We start from the raw sequence: 14,600 nt of genomic DNA, 5'->3' as shown, positions 1-14,600 counted from the left end.
GGCCGCACCTAGTAGCCGCGGCCCGCGCGCGCCTCTCCCCTCCCGGGCCGCCCCGCCCCGCCCCTGCGCCCTCGCAATAAGGGGAGCGGGCGGGGCGGCGAGGGCAGCTCGGCCCGCGCCCGGGAGCCACAGTCACCGCCGCCGCGCCGTCGGGGCTCCGAGCGCGCCGCTGCTAGGGGCGCCGTCCCGGGGCGGCCGCGGACATGGAACTCTGGCCGTGGCTGAGCTCGGCGCTGCTGCTCCTGCTGCTGCTGGTGCAGCTGAGCCGCACGGCCAGGTTCTACGCCAAGATCAGCCTGTACTGTGGGATGTGCCTCTCCACCGCGGTGCTGGCCTCGGCCGTCTGCTTGCTGCGCCACGGCGGCCGGACCGTGGAGAACATGAGGCAAGGAGCCGTCGCCCGCTTCCGCTTCCTAGACTTGCTCCTCGCGGCGCCCTCCTTCCTGCCCCGCCCCCAGCCAGGCCGCCGCCCGCCCGAGGAGGGGAGTGGGGGGGGGTGGGGGAGTGGGGGGGAGGCAGTGATCAGCGATCCGCGCAGCCGGGAAGGGGCCGGGGCCGGGCGGGGGTCCGCAGGAGCCGGCGTCACAATGACCCCGCGCCTTTGCTCGCGGGGCCCGGGTGGAAGGCAGTGGTGGGGTGGGAGGAGCATGGCAGCGCTGAGGGGCATAGACTCGTGGGCGTCGGGGTGCGGGGCGGCTCCCTGAGAAAAAAGGGGTAGCTAAGCCCAGGTGGGAGGGGCTCGCTCCCGGCTTCCCGGGGAGACTGAAACTGTCTGGAGCACCGCTCCTCTGGCTCTTGGGTGCCCGGGCGCGGGCGTCCCTCGTGTTTCCTGCAGGGCCTGGTTACTGCCACCTTCCCCAGTCCAGCCAGGTGATGGGTGCACCTGGGCCAAGCCCCTTCCTCTCCCCAGCCCACCCACCCAGGACACCCAGGAAAAGTTAAACCTGTTTATTTTCTTGGCGGGGCATGGGGTTGGCCCTTGGAGTCCAGCTTTCAAGGAAAAGGAAGGAAGAGGGTGGGGGCTGGAATTTTCCTCGGAACACGTCCCAGAGGGTGGGAACTTGGCATTGCCAGGCTCAGCGAGGGCGACAGGACGGGGGGAGGGGTGTGTGTCTGGGTGAATCAGAAGAGTTGGGGGCCACTAGGAGCAGGACTGCCCTTCCTCCCATTTACTATCCCCAGGGGGTTGGTGCTTCATTTTTTTTGTGCGCTGTTGGGACCTCCTCCTGGCAGGTGGCTTTTGCAGTGGCCTCATGGCTGCGGCCTGGTGTGGCGGTCCTAGTGGCCCTGTGTGCCCCTCCCCCCAGGGGGCTCATGGGGGGCAGTGGATGAGCCTCTGAGGGACAGCTTCCTCAGCCTTCCACTGAATCTGACCTTGCTGGTTGAGACAGGCTGATGCTGCAGGCTAGCCAATGTGTCCCCGGCCCCCAAAGCCCTGTCTCCAGGGCTTGTAGATCCCCCAGGGCCATGAAAACCCCGCCCCCCGATGGAGAGGAGTGGCGGTGCCTGAGTTAAGCCTGAGGTCCCCTGAAGTTGGCCCAGCTGAACTGCAAACCCAGGACCTCCCAGCAGGACGTGTCCTGGGAATGAGGGTGGCTTCTCTGAGAAGTGATGGTGGTGGGCTTCTGGGTGGGGAACGCCCCCCACCCTGGCCAGGCCAGGGAATGGCATGTCTGCTTAAGCACTCGGGGAGCTGGGGTCGTGCTGCGGCGAGGTCCAAGCCAGGTCTTCCACAAAAGTGACCCGGCCTGACCACAACTTGGGCAATCGCAGGCAAGTTGTCACCACCCCCACCCCCCACCCCATCTTGGGCTTCTGTGTCCTGGCATCGTGTGGCCTCCTTACAGGCGGCTCTGTCGTCTTTAAAAGGCTCTCGGTTCACTCTCCCAGGGCTGCCAGCTGAACTTCAAAGCTGCTTCCCAGGGGTCAGATCAGAAATCCTGAGCTGCCCCTCTGCCACAGTAGCTGGTCCAGGTGTGCTGGCCTGACGAGGCCTGGCTGGGGACTGTCCTCCTGGACCCGCTGACTCAGCCCCCTACCCTACCCTGGTTCGCCTACCAGGAAGGCTCAGATGGTGTGGGACTCGGGCACTGCTGGCCTCCCCTTCCCTGGGGCAGCGCAGGGTTACAACAGGTGCTTTGTTTTGGGGACCCTGAGTCACCAAGGGAAGGCAGGGCTGGAGGGCAGCCAAGATTCCCCAGGGATGGGTAAGAGTGGGGGCAGGGAGAGAGGCAGAGTGGGCAGTGGGCAGGGCCCCAGGATCATGAGGTCCCAGGTGTGTGGCTTAGGGAGGGGCCGCCTGTGGAGATTGAAGAGGGCCTATGTTCCTCCAGGCCACAGGGACCCAGGGGCATCAGAGGTGGAGGCTTGGGTGGGGGGCAGGCCAGCCTGACAGGCTCCCTGCTCTTCTCACTGCAGTTTTCTCCTGGGCCTGTCCAGGGATTCCTGAGAGCCCTGTCTGCCCAACACCTCTCCTTCCCCTCAGTTCCACTGCGATTATCCTCCTTGATGTCACCTGTCTCCACTTCTGTCTCTTGAGCACCTACTGTGCGCCGGACTCCTTACAACCCTGGGGTTATCACAAGCTCCATTTTACAGAAGAAAAGACTGAGGTTCAAAGCAGCAACTTGGCACTGAAGCGTGTTGGGGGGAAAGGTGATTGCCCAAGATTGGCATTTGGACCTGCTGAGAGTGGCTCAAGAGTACATGCTTTTCATTTCCCCCTGTGCTTGGCCCAGCAGTATGGACAGCGGGTGCAGCTCTTTGGCCCCTGTGAGGCTGGAAACCAGGCTTTGTGGAAGGGTGAGAGCTTGGGCAAGACCTGAGCTTGAGGTGGGAGGATGGCAGCCTGCTCCGCCCTTTGCTTTCCTGACTTCCCATTGGCTCTGGCTGCCTTTACAGAGGCCAGCCCCTCTCCATGGGGCTTTTGGCAGGTGCCGGAGGACACCTTCCCAATTGGATCATGTTCTAGGAATGCAAGGAACAGTGATGGGAACGGAAGTGCTGAGGGCAGACAGTGGACTGGGCTCGGGACTGAGCCAAGGGCCGCATGCACATTGAGCCCTTCCTGCGAGCAGTGCTGGACGTGCTAATGGACCGTGTGTCCTCATCCTGGGAGGCAGAAGCCACTATTGTTCTTGTTCGAAGGAGAGGGAAGTGGAGCCCAGAGAAGCTATAGGTATATTGGAATTGGGGTCAGCTACGGTTCCCAGAAACCCTAATTACAGTGACTTAAGTAAGAGAAGTTTATTTTTTTCCATGCATCAAAGGCATTCAGAGCCTGTCAACCTGGGCCAGGGAGAGCTTCTGGCTTCCCTGTCCTGTGGCTCCGCCAGGCCATTGTCCAGGATGGCTGCGCTGTGGCCATTTTCCAACCATCGGGAAGGGGACAGGCAGGAAAGATGCACCTTTCCCCTCAAGGACCTCCAGGGAGCTAGTCATCATAGCAGCACTTAGCTGCAAGAGAGGAGGGAGAAATGAGGTGCTTGTTTCATGTATCATGTGTCTACACTAGAAACCAAGGAAGGAGAAGAGACATCATTTCTGCAATGGGGGAAGGCGACTTGTCCATCTCGGTCAGGGTTTGAACCCCAAGCAGTCTTTGCCAGGGTCTCAGGCGCGGCACCGTCCTGGCTGCACTGCATTGCGGGTGCCTGCTGGAGGACAGATGAGGTTAGGGAGGCACTGGCCTGAGCAGGCTCACTGCCCAGGCCTAGGGGGCAGGATGGCAGCGGACAGGCTTTCTCCCCCCCAGGTACAGCCCTCTTTCCCTCCAGGCATAGCTCTTCCCTCCAGCTGTAACTCTTTCTCTCCCTCTAGGTATAGCGCTCCACCACCACCACCCCCCCGCCAGGTGTAGCTCTTTCCTCCCAGGTGTAACTCTCCCCTTCCAGGTCTCATCACCCCACCAGGTGTAGTGCTTGCCTCCCAGTTGTAGCTCTCCTTCCCCTCCCCGTCTCCCCATAGCTCTCTTTCCCTCCAGGCATAGCTCTCCCCCTCTAGCTGTAACTTTCTCTCTCCCCCAGGTGGAGCTCTCAGACCACCCCCCCAGGTGGAACTTTTTCCTCCAAGGTGTAGTTGCCCCTCCAGGTGTAGGGCTCTCCTCCCAGGTGTAACTTGTCCCACCCCCTTTGGGTGTCGCTCTCCCCCCCACCCAAGATGTTGCTCTCTCTCACCAGGTGTAGCTCGCCACCCCCAAGTATAACTCTCTCCGCTCCCAGGTGCAGCTGTACCCCCCAGTTGTGTGTGTCTCTTCCCATCCAGCTAGAGCGCTCTTTCTCTCCAGGTGTAACTCTCCCCAGCAGGTGTAGTTCTCTCTTCTCAGGTGTAGCGCTCTCCCTCCTCATGCATAGCTCTTTCCCTCTAAGTATAGCTCTCCAGTTCCAGAAACCAGAATTCCCAAGCCCTGAGAGTGGGTCCTAATATGTAGAAGGACTTCTTTGGAAACCAGGTAGTTTGCTGGCTCACCTTTCTTTCAGCCCCCTCCTGCCCCCACACATCCTACCCCCCTTTTTTAAAACATTTTTTATTGTGAAATATGACATATATGCAAAAAAGCAAATTTTAAAGTACATTGTAATGAGTAGTTATAGAACAGATTTCAAAGTTAGATATGAGTTAAAGTTTCACAATTAAAGATTTTTCCTTCTAACTGCTCCAAGACACTGAAGACTGAAAGAAATATTAATATAATGATGCAGCAGTCATACTCATTTGTTAAACCCTACATTCTCTGTTGTACCTCCTCCTTCTCTTTTGATCCTTCTCCCAATCTTTAGGGTATTTGGGCTATGCATATTCTAGCTTTTTCATGTTGGAAAGGGGTGTTGACAGTATGGGATAGGGGAATGGAACTAGTTGATGTTCTGGAGAGGCTGGCCCCTCTAGATTTCAGGACTTATCTGCCCTAGGAACCTATCTGGAGGTTGTAGGACTCTGGAAAGTAATTTTGCCTGTGAAATTTGTAGAATCTCAGATAGAGCCCTAGATGTTCTTTAGGGTTAACAGGAATGGTTTTGGTTGGGGGTTGGCAGCCATGGTAAATAGCAGTATCTAGCTGAAGTTTGCATAAGAGTAGCCTCCCAGCTCTATTTGAACTCCCTTAGCCACTGATACCTTATTTGTTACATTTATTTTCCCTCTTTTGGTCAGGAAAACGTGGTCAACCCCTTGGTGCCAGGGCCAGGTACATTCTTGGGAGTCATACCCTGTGTTGCCAGGGAGACTTTCACCCCTGGACCCACGCATCCCCTTTTAAACCTTTCTGAGCTTTGTGCAGGCTGGAAGTCCCCCGCCCCCTAGCACCTGTCCCTCCTCTGTGCTCCAGCTGGAATGCCATCTATCAGAAAACCCCCTGCTCTGCCAGTGGCCTCACCAGGACCTCCCATGCCCTGTGCCCTCTGTGGCTGCTGTGCACAGCCATCGCCTGCAGGTGTGGCCGAGCATGGGCAGCTTCAGCCCTGAGAGAGAGCTCGGCAGGTGACCTTGGCACTGGCCTTGACCTGCCTCCCAGCTGCCTGGAACAGCTGCTAGTTGGAGGGTGGGCTGGGCTGGGCCAGCGAAGGGTCCTTTGCTTCCATTTCCATGACTTCCTCTTTCTGGTGCCACTGTCAGCCGTTGCCACTGTTGGTGGTGGGCGTCAAGTGCCAGTGGGAGTGCCCCACCTCGCTGCATTGTGCCCCTTCCTGTGGGACAGTTGGGGACAGGTGCCTAGGGAGGGAGGGCATGGCCCTAAGGTCACCCAGCTGGTAAAAAGGCACTAGGATTCAACTTGGCCCACACTCGAGGTGGTCCCAGGGGTCCCTGGCAGGGGGCTGGTGCCAGGAGCTGCCAAGCCTGGGTTCCTGGGGCACTGGTGGTGCCCAGCTCCAGGCTGGTGGTTCTGGTCCAGGATCAAGAAGGGGGCTCCTCAAAGTGGCCAGCACCCAGGGAGGGGGTGGACACCCCTGCAGGGTCTGGAAAGAGCCCTGTTGTGGGTTCGTCCTCCAGCCTAGGCCTTAGCAGCAGCCCTGATCCTGGGGGCTGCCTCCTGTGCTGTGGGAAGCTGGCATCAGCAACCCAGCCGGCAGTGGTCAGCAGTGCTTGCAGAAGACCGGGCTGGACCCTCACCCATCCCTGGGGCAGTGGACCCTGGCTCCACCCTCCTGCTGGGCTGGGGTCCAGGGCGGAGGACCCCTGTCTGCAGCCCAGCACCACTGAGAGGTACCCCAGGTTTTGGGGCGCTGGTTCCTTTGGGGGAAAGGAGGGGCAGCTCCTACACCCCTCTGGTTGATGGGAGGGGTTTCATGTGAGGAAGGCTGTTTGACCTCAGGTCACAGAATCCCGGACAAGACCTGAGAGTAGCAGGGTACCCGGGAGGGAGTAAGGCCTTGTCGGGGGGCGAGGGTCTGCGCTCTTGCCATGCCCTGTGCATGTTCGCCATCAGGTGTGCCACTCAGCACACGGCATCCAGCGTCCCAGCAATAGTGGGGTCGGCCATTAGAGGATACGGGCACCTCTGCCAAGTTCAGCTTCCTTCCTCTTTGAGGCGACATTTTACAAATGTACAAACTGTCACCACCTTAACAGAAATGCTTGACAATGCAGAACCCCAGGATCAGAGAAGGCACCCCGCATGCATGCTGTGCAGGTAACAACACCTCACCCTGGGGGACACGTCTCAGGACACGCTGGTCTCGTGTGGGCTTGGTGATCTGTGGACGCTTAGAGAGCATGCAGGTGCAGGGCTGCAGTGCCTGCGGTTCCTGTCGCCAGCCCTGAGGCCAGGGGTCATCCATGACGGTCTGTCATCCACCCTTCCATCCCTCGGGGAGATGCTGGGTCCTGGGAGCTTAGGCTTTCCCAGGCAACCTCCCTTTTCCTGGCTCCCCACAGGGGAACAAGCATCCCCTTCAGGGGCGGAGATCCTTTCCGCTGGGCTGAGGACTTAAATACAGCATCTTTCAGAGTTCAGGAAGCATTACAGCCTCCCTTGCTCACACACATAAGAATAGTGTGTATCCGGAAAGAAAAGGTGGGACCTGCCGGGGTGGTTCACCAGGACGCTGGTGAGGCTGTGGTAACGGTGATAGAGAATCGGAAACTCCGCTCTAGACAAATGCACCTTTCCCATGATTCTCACCACTTGGTGGCAGTGAGAGGGACACCGTTTTGATGTCATGATGGCAGCCACTCCGCGTTTGCGGATTTTCCTGATTTCTCCTCACACTTGGAGCCTCTGTCCCTTCTGATTATGGCCTGAGTGTAAAGTGCTGAAGGTGGATGGTGAGACCAGAGGTGCTCGCCTCTCAGGGGCTGCCACCCCACCTGCCAGCAGCCCTTCCAGGAACATCGTGTTGCTGTCCCCATTCTCTGTGCCAACGCTTGGTGTTATCTGTTCTCGTAATCTGGGGCAGCCTGAGGGGGATCGAAAAAGCGCGTTTCTCATTTCCCTTTGCAGGTCTCTGATTGCTAGCAAGGTTGAATTTCTTTTCCTTGTTTGTGAGACATTTGCGTTTTTTTTCTTTTCCGTGAATTACCTGCTTATGGCCCTCGCCGCTTTCTGTGCTTGTGATCACCTGAGAAGCTGTATTTTGCAGATGGGGAAACTGAGGCTTAGAGAAGTGAGGCAGCCGGTGAGTTCCCACAGCGGATGTGCAGTGAGTCCAGGACCTGCCCGGTCTAGGGAACATCCTGCCCGCCCCCTGATCAGTGGAGACAAAGGGTGCAGGCCTGGTGGGGGAAGAAGGTGCTGGGAGCTGGCTAGGGTGGCTGGACCATCTGAGAAGTATACTCCAGGCTTGCAGAGCTTCTGGTCTTGTCATTAGAACGGTCCAGAATAAACACTGTGCCTCCCTGAGCCTCAGTTTCCCCATCTGAAAGATGGGATAATGGAAGTCACTCTCCCCACCAGGAGGTCTGGCATCCTCCCTGGATGACTGGAGCTCAGCCTGGCACTTTGGGGCCTTCATTCCTACCTCCCCCTTACCCCGTGACCTTGGACAAGGCCCTTGAGCCCTCTCCGGTCCGCCAACAGCAGGAGGCCACAGTTGATTAAGGGAACAGCTTAGTGTCAAGGACCCAGCTAGCTCTGGGAACCTGGGACCTGCTACGTAACCTCACTCCCTGCCTTTCCGGTGTCAAAGGGACCAGATGACTCAGGACGGGGGGTGCATTCATTTGCAGGGAGGAATGAAACAGTCCCAAGGCCGGGACCCCCCAGTGAGTGGGCAGCATACCCCCCACCCCTCTGCTACCCGCTGGTAGTTGGAAGGACCCAGGCCACTGAGCAGTGAGCTCACACCCTCTGACTCCATCCCAGACATCGAGTCCATAATGCCCCTGTCGCCTGGCAGAGCAGGAGCCCCGAGGCCAGCCTTCCTCTCACACCCCTGCTCAATATCCTCTGTGTCCGGGTCTCTAGATGACTCAAGCTGGGCATGGAAGGCTGCAGCTGTTTCCTGGATACGTTTGCCGCGCCCAGGTGTGCTGCTCCGAGGGGCTGGGTTTGCACCTGCCTGAGCAGGGGTGGAGGAGGGCAGGCCTCCCAGTCCGAGTTCCAGGCCTGGCCCTGCCCTTCAACCTCGGGGTGACTGCGAGCAAGCCACTGGACCTGCCTGGTCCTGTCTGCCCACCTGAGAACTGGGGCTGAGAGGGCTGGTCTGCAGCTGTGAGGAACACAGGGGAGCACAGCAGGCAGGTGCCTTTGCTGGCACACCCCGTCGTTCCGGAAGCATGCTTCTGCTCCTTGCAGGGGTCCCGACCTGTCCCCATGCCTTGGGGACCTGTCCCTGGCACCCCCTTGAGAGGATGGTCGCTTCCCCTGGCTCAGGTCTCTTCCCCCTGATCCCCTGTGCGTTGAGGCCCCCGCAGGGACTTGCTCTCCGTGCTGGCTTCTTCAGTCACTTGCTGGCCCGCCTGACAGCCCACCCCGCCTCGCCTGCCTCCAGCGCATTGTGGCTGTGCCCCCAGACTGCTGCGGAGGGTGTCTGCTGGGGGACTGGGGGAGTGAGGGGCGCGCGAGGGGAGCAGCCTTGGAAATCAACCTCCTGCCACTTGCCAAGCACCCCAGACTTTCAGGGCCCTCCATTCCCTTGTTTTGTTTAATAATAATTAAGCAATGCTATTTATTACTATTATAAGCTATAATAGTACTATTTTTACTATTATTACTATTGTTACTTATTACTGTGTTTCAAAGCAGTTAAAGATTTTCAGAGAAATGGCTCAGAAACTACAGAATTCCGTTAGCTTCTCCCCCAGCGCATGCGCGCGCACACACACAGACACACACACACACACACACACACACACCACACCACACCACACCACACCACACCGCGATTTCTCTGTTGATGTTTTGCATTAGCATGGTATGTTTGTAACAACTGATGTGATTGTGTCTATATCATTACCTGAAATCTGGTTTGGGTTGGGGCTCACCCTTCATGTTGTACAGGTCTGTGGAATTTTACATCTTCTTGTGGTGACCCCCATACAGCGCAGCATTTCCTACTTGCATGGCTTTCTAGCGGCCTCCCCCTCCTTCTGACCTTTGCAGCCAATGGGAGGCCCTGCGGTCACCACAAGGTCACCACGCTCAGGGTGCCCCCCAGGGCGCTGGGCTCCGTTGGGGTCTGCAACAGCTCTATTGCAGGGGCCTCTCTGCTGTGTCCTTGTCCTATGTAGCGATCCCCTCCCCAGTGTGCTCTGCACCCCCCCACCTGTCCTCATGGGCGCCGGCCTCACCTGTCCTCACAGGCACCATTTCCCCCCCAACCCCCGCCTGTCCTCACTGCGCCATTTCCCCCCCAACCCCCGCCTGTCCTCACTGCGCCATTTACCCCCCAACCCCCGCCTGTCCTCACTGCGCCATTTACCCCCCAACCCCCGCCTGTCCTCACTGCGCCATTTACCCCCCAACCCCCGCCTGTCCTCACTGCGCCATTTCCCCCCAACCCCCGCCTGTCCTCACTGCGCCATTTCCCCCCCAACCCCCGCCTGTCCTCACTGCGCCATTTCCCCCCAACCCCCGCCTGTCCTCACTGCGCCATTTCCCCCCAAACCCCGCCTGTCCTCACTGCGCCATTTCCCCCCAACCCCCGCCTGTCCTCACTGCGCCATTTCCCCCCAAACCCCGCCTGTCCTCACTGCGCCATTTCCCCCCAACCCCCGCCTGTCCTCACTGCGCCATTTCCCCCCCAACCCCCGCCTGTCCTCACTGCGCCATTTCCCCCCCAACCCCCACCTGTCCTCACTGCGCCATTTCCCCCCAACCCCCACCTGTCCTCACGGCGCCCTCCCCCCCAGGATCATCAGCTGGTTGGTGCGAAGCTTCAAGTTCGCCTACGGTATTCGCTTCGAGGTGAAGGGCCGCCCGAGGCTGGAGCAGGAGCAGCCGTGCGTCATCATCTCCAACCATCAGAGCATCCTGGACATGATGGGTATGGGCCAAGGGGAGTGGCTGGGGGCGGGGCAGCAGGGGTGCTGCCCCACCCCTCATACCACTGTGAGCTCCCTTAGGGCGGGGCATGGACAGAGGAGCAGCAGGGCCAGGGGCTTACCCACCCACCCCCACCCCCTGGGCCACGGGGAAAGGGGACCGGCCAGGACCGCGGGCGGCCAGCACCGGGAGCGGGACCCGGCAGCTCCCCGGTCCTTGGGGTGCTGGGTGGGGCCCTGAGTGCCCCCTCCCTCCCTCCCTCCCCTGCCCCCAGGCCTCATGGAGATCCTCCCCAAGCACTGCGTGCAGATCGCCAAGCGCGAGCTGCTCTTCCTGGGGCCCGTGGGCCTCGTCATGTATCTGGGGGGCGTCATCTTCATCAACCGGCAGCGCTCCAGCACCGCCGTGAGCATCATGGCCGACGTGGGCGACCGCATGCTCAGGGAAAACGTGAGTGTCGCCGTTCCCTTCTCCCCGTGCAGAAGCCCTCAGTGGACGCGTGTCTGCCAAGGGTTCCTTAGAGGGGGAGGGGCTGCCCTGTGGCCGCCCACAGCCCCTCTCTCTCCTCCCGCAGCTCAAGGTGTGGATTTACCCGGAAGGCACCCGGAATAGCAGCGGGGACCTGCTCCCTTTCAAGAAGGGGGCTTTCCACCTGGCCATCCAGACCCAGGTGGGCCAGGCTCTCAGCCCTTGTGGGGGGGGGGGGGGAGTGGGAACCCGAGGACGGCAGCCCCAAGCCTTGGGCCATCACACACACGCACCCCTTGAGCCCCAATGACTAACTAGACTGACCGTCACTGCTTTCTTTCACCCTGGAGAAAGCCATGCCCTGGGGTGGGAAAGGGGACCACCTGCCTTTTCTCCTCTCCTCCCCCCCCACCCCTGCCCTCCCACCCCCGCAGGCAGCCTCCTGCGCCCCCTGGTGGCTGGCCTGGGCCAAGGCTCCAGGTGTCACCCTTAGACCAAGGAAGGGATGGGGACTGAGGGACTGGCGGGTGGGGGGAGGAGCCCCGGGGGTGGGGTGGGGAGTGCACAACTGCTAGACTCCAATCCCAGTTCCCCTGCTCCTTTTCCCTCTCTGGCCCCCTGGTGGGGCTGGAGGAGCACACACCTGCCCTCTCTAGGACTCTAGTCACTTCCTCACTGCCCATGGCAGTGGGCAAGGGGCTTGTGGTGGGGGTGGGGGAAGACTGTCATTTCCTGCCCTCACCTTCCCCAGGAGGCTGCTGGTGCCCAGTTCCCAGACAGACGTGGCTGAGTTAATAATTAGCCCCTGCCCCGGCCCCCATCCGGTGGCTGCCTCTGGGGTCATCACTGGATTTGACCCTAGTCTTCCAGGAACTTGGTCCCTCCCCTAGCTGAGCTGCCTCTGGCCTCCTGGGGAAGGGGGACGGGGGTGGGAGGGGGGGAACAGGCAGGGAGCAGACTGGATAACCTCCCTTATGACCCAGTAGTGGGGGGACAGACATGAATCAGACCAAAGTGCTGGAGGGAGAGGGGGGTGGGACCCCTGCTTTGGAAAGGCCTGGGAAGGCTTCCTGGAGGAGGCGATACTTATGTTGCAGGCTGAGTTCCTTCTTTGGGGTGCCCAGGAAAATATGAAGGCTGCCCCAGGCATAGGGGTCAACATGTGGAAGGGCCCAGATACTGTAGGCAGCCCCGAGGCAGGCTTGGCGCGGGAGGACAGGGGAGCTATGTGCAGGGTGCCTCACGTTGCCTGTGATTTTGTGCACACAGGTACCCATCATCCCCGTGGTGTACTCCTCCTTCTCCTCCTTCTACAACCCCGAGACAAAGCTCTTCACCTCAGGTACCCTCCCCTATGTGTGCATCCACGAGCCCCATCCGGGTCTCCAGTCATGGGCTCACTGGGGCCACGCTGACCTCTAGATGGGTGTGTGTCAGAGAGCAGGTGGATGGACAGTTGGATGGGGAGGTGGGTGGGTGGATGGAGCCTGGCACCCAGGTGGGAAGGGGGTCATGGCTTGAAGGGCAGAAGCGAGGAGCCCAGCTCTATCCCATCAGCTAGTGGGGTGGGAGGTGGGTGGCTGTTACAGGGGTTTTAATAGTGGCCCCACTGAGCTGCACGCTTCGGAGCTGCGTTTTTGTTTGTTTTTTTTTCATTTTTTCATTTTTTTTTAAGATACCAAAAAGCACCAAACAAACGCAAACATTCTTAACTTTTGATCATTCCATTCCACATATATAATCAGTAATTCACAATAGCATCACATAGTTGCATATTCATCATCATGACCATTTCTTAGAACATTTGCATCTATTCAGAAAAAGAAATAAAAGGAAAACTGAAAAAAATTCATACATACCATACCCCTACCCCTCCCCCTCACCGATCACCAGCATTTCACTCTAAATTTATTTTAACATTTGTTCCCCCTTTTATTTTTATTCCATATGTTTTACTTCTCTGTTAATAAGGTAAATAAAAGGAGCATCAGATACAAGGTTTTCCCAATCACACAGTCACATTGTGAAAGCTATAGCATTATTCAATCATCATCAAGAAACATGGCTACTGGAACACAGCTCTACATTTTCAGGCAGTTCCCTCCAGTCTCTCCATTTCATCTTGACTAACAAGGTGATATCTATTTAATGCATTAAGAATAACCTCCAGGATAACCTCTCGACACTGTTTGGAATCTCTCAGCCATTGACACTTTACTTTGTCTCATTTCATTCTTCCCCCTTTTGGTCGAGAAGGTTTGCTCAATCCCCTGATGCTGAGTTTCAGCTCATTCTAAGGGTTTTCTCAATCCCCTGATGCTGAGTCTCAGAGGAGCTGCGTTTTACCAAACATGAAATTATGTCTCGATTTAAAAAGTGCCAGGCAAGTGGTAGTCGTGCAGGCTGAGAGGGCGTCCCTGGGAGAGGCAGCCAGTAGGCCCAGAGGAGAAGGGGACTGGTGGGTGCTGAGCTAAGGGGTGCTGGGGCCATGGCGTGAGGCTGCTGACGCTTCCCCTCCCCGTCCTTCTGCCCCCCAGGAACAATCAAGGTGGAGGTGCTGGACGCTGTCCCCACCAGGGGCCTCAGTGCAGCCGACGTCCCTGAGCTCATGGACACATGCCGCCAGGCCATGCGGACTGCTTTCTTTAGGATGTCCGAGGGGCTCCGGGAGAATGGGGCCACCGAGGGGCCCGGCACCCAACCTGCCCAGTAGCCGAGGCCCGGGGCCAGGGGGCAGGGCCAGAGTGGGCTGGCTGGACCATGGACAGACATGGGGGCCCCCTCCCAGCCTGCCACACATCACTGTGTCCAGCTCCCTGGCTCTCCTGGCTTTCATTTGGCCCCATAGCAGGAGGCCCTTCCCCGGTCATGGCCCCCAGCCCTGGCCTTCCCCTCTGTGGGGCAGTCAGCTGGACACCACAGGCTCCGACAGCAGGGACTTGCCCGTCTATCCCTCCAGGACCCAGGACTGTAGGAGAGGGACTGAGGGCCAGCCAGAACTGACGCCCACCACCCTGCACAGGTTCCCTGTCTCCTCTTATCAGCCAGGTCCCGCTGGCCTGCATCAGGCTCTTAGGGAAAGGAGAGGGCTCTGGGAGGGCCGCCCCCCACCGACCCGCCGCTTCGGGGGGAGAGCTGGAAGGTGAGGTTGCTGCCCCCACATGTTGGAGGCCGGTGGCTGTGGAGCCTGCACTGCAGCAGTTATTTTTTATAAAAGACTCTTGGAGACGCTGGGTGAGCCGTGGTTACTGGCAGAGGGTGGGCAGGACTGCTTCGGCTTCCATCTGCAGGTGCTGGGTGCTGGGTGTCTTCCAGACTCCCATGCCTCCTCCCCTCCAAGGCTCCAGGCTTCCGGGCCAGCCCCCCACCTCCCCCGGGGCACAGTGGGGGAGCCCCGACCCCCGAGCGTTCCCTCCCAGGGCCCAGGGCTGCCATCATCCTGCAATACTTTTTCCAGTGCCTGGGGTGACTGCCTAATTGGGGGGAGGGGGGGTGGTGGTGGCCAGGAGGCTGAAGATTTGCGGGAGCCCGTTTAACCTCCGGTTGGCATGGGGCCATCTGTCACAAAGAGCAAGTTGATTCTCCATGGCCCAAGCCACCTATACAGAAAACCCTGTCTCTAGTCCCATTTAGAGAGGGGAGCCAAGACGCCAGAACCCACTGCTCCCTGCCTTACCAGCTTCTCCCTCTGACAGCCCATGGCAGAGGCAGC

General features: G+C 59.1%; 1 protein-coding gene and 1 long non-coding RNA gene across 2 annotated transcripts; one reads left to right on the top strand and one right to left on the bottom strand.

The window, feature by feature from the left end:
• Positions 1 to 32: 32 nt before the first annotated feature.
• On the top strand, positions 33 to 14,119 carry AGPAT2 (1-acylglycerol-3-phosphate O-acyltransferase 2). The gene is made up of 6 exons (XM_077148839.1): positions 33 to 385; positions 10,288 to 10,421; positions 10,695 to 10,870; positions 10,995 to 11,090; positions 12,158 to 12,230; positions 13,426 to 14,119. The coding sequence occupies exons 1-6, from the start codon at positions 204 to 206 to the stop codon at positions 13,599 to 13,601; spliced, it is 837 nt and encodes a 278-aa protein (XP_077004954.1). The 5' UTR covers positions 33 to 203; the 3' UTR covers positions 13,602 to 14,119.
• LOC143673821 (uncharacterized) lies at positions 3,153 to 10,545 on the bottom strand. The gene is made up of 3 exons (XR_013170667.1): positions 10,261 to 10,545; positions 9,393 to 9,530; positions 3,153 to 3,653 (listed from the first exon to the last, which is right to left on the bottom strand). It is a non-coding gene; the product is annotated as an uncharacterized LOC143673821 (long non-coding RNA).
• Positions 14,120 to 14,600: the final 481 nt, after the last annotated feature.

This window comes from Tamandua tetradactyla, chromosome 2, assembly GCF_023851605.1.
Source record: "Tamandua tetradactyla isolate mTamTet1 chromosome 2, mTamTet1.pri, whole genome shotgun sequence".
NCBI lineage: Eukaryota > Metazoa > Chordata > Mammalia > Pilosa > Myrmecophagidae > Tamandua > Tamandua tetradactyla.
This window is presented reverse-complemented; position numbering and strand designations above follow the sequence as displayed.

Excerpts from the sequence above, each read along its gene's own strand:
- AGPAT2 (XM_077148839.1), top strand. The coding sequence starts at position 204 with ATGGAACTCTGGCCGTGGCTGAGCTCGGCGCTGCTGCTCCTGCTGCTG. Across the intron at positions 10,422-10,694 it reads GAGCATCCTGGACATGATGG|GCCTCATGGAGATCCTCCCC; the intron begins GTATGGGCCAAG and ends CCCTGCCCCCAG. Across the intron at positions 10,871-10,994 it reads ACCGCATGCTCAGGGAAAAC|CTCAAGGTGTGGATTTACCC; the intron begins GTGAGTGTCGCC and ends CTCCTCCCGCAG.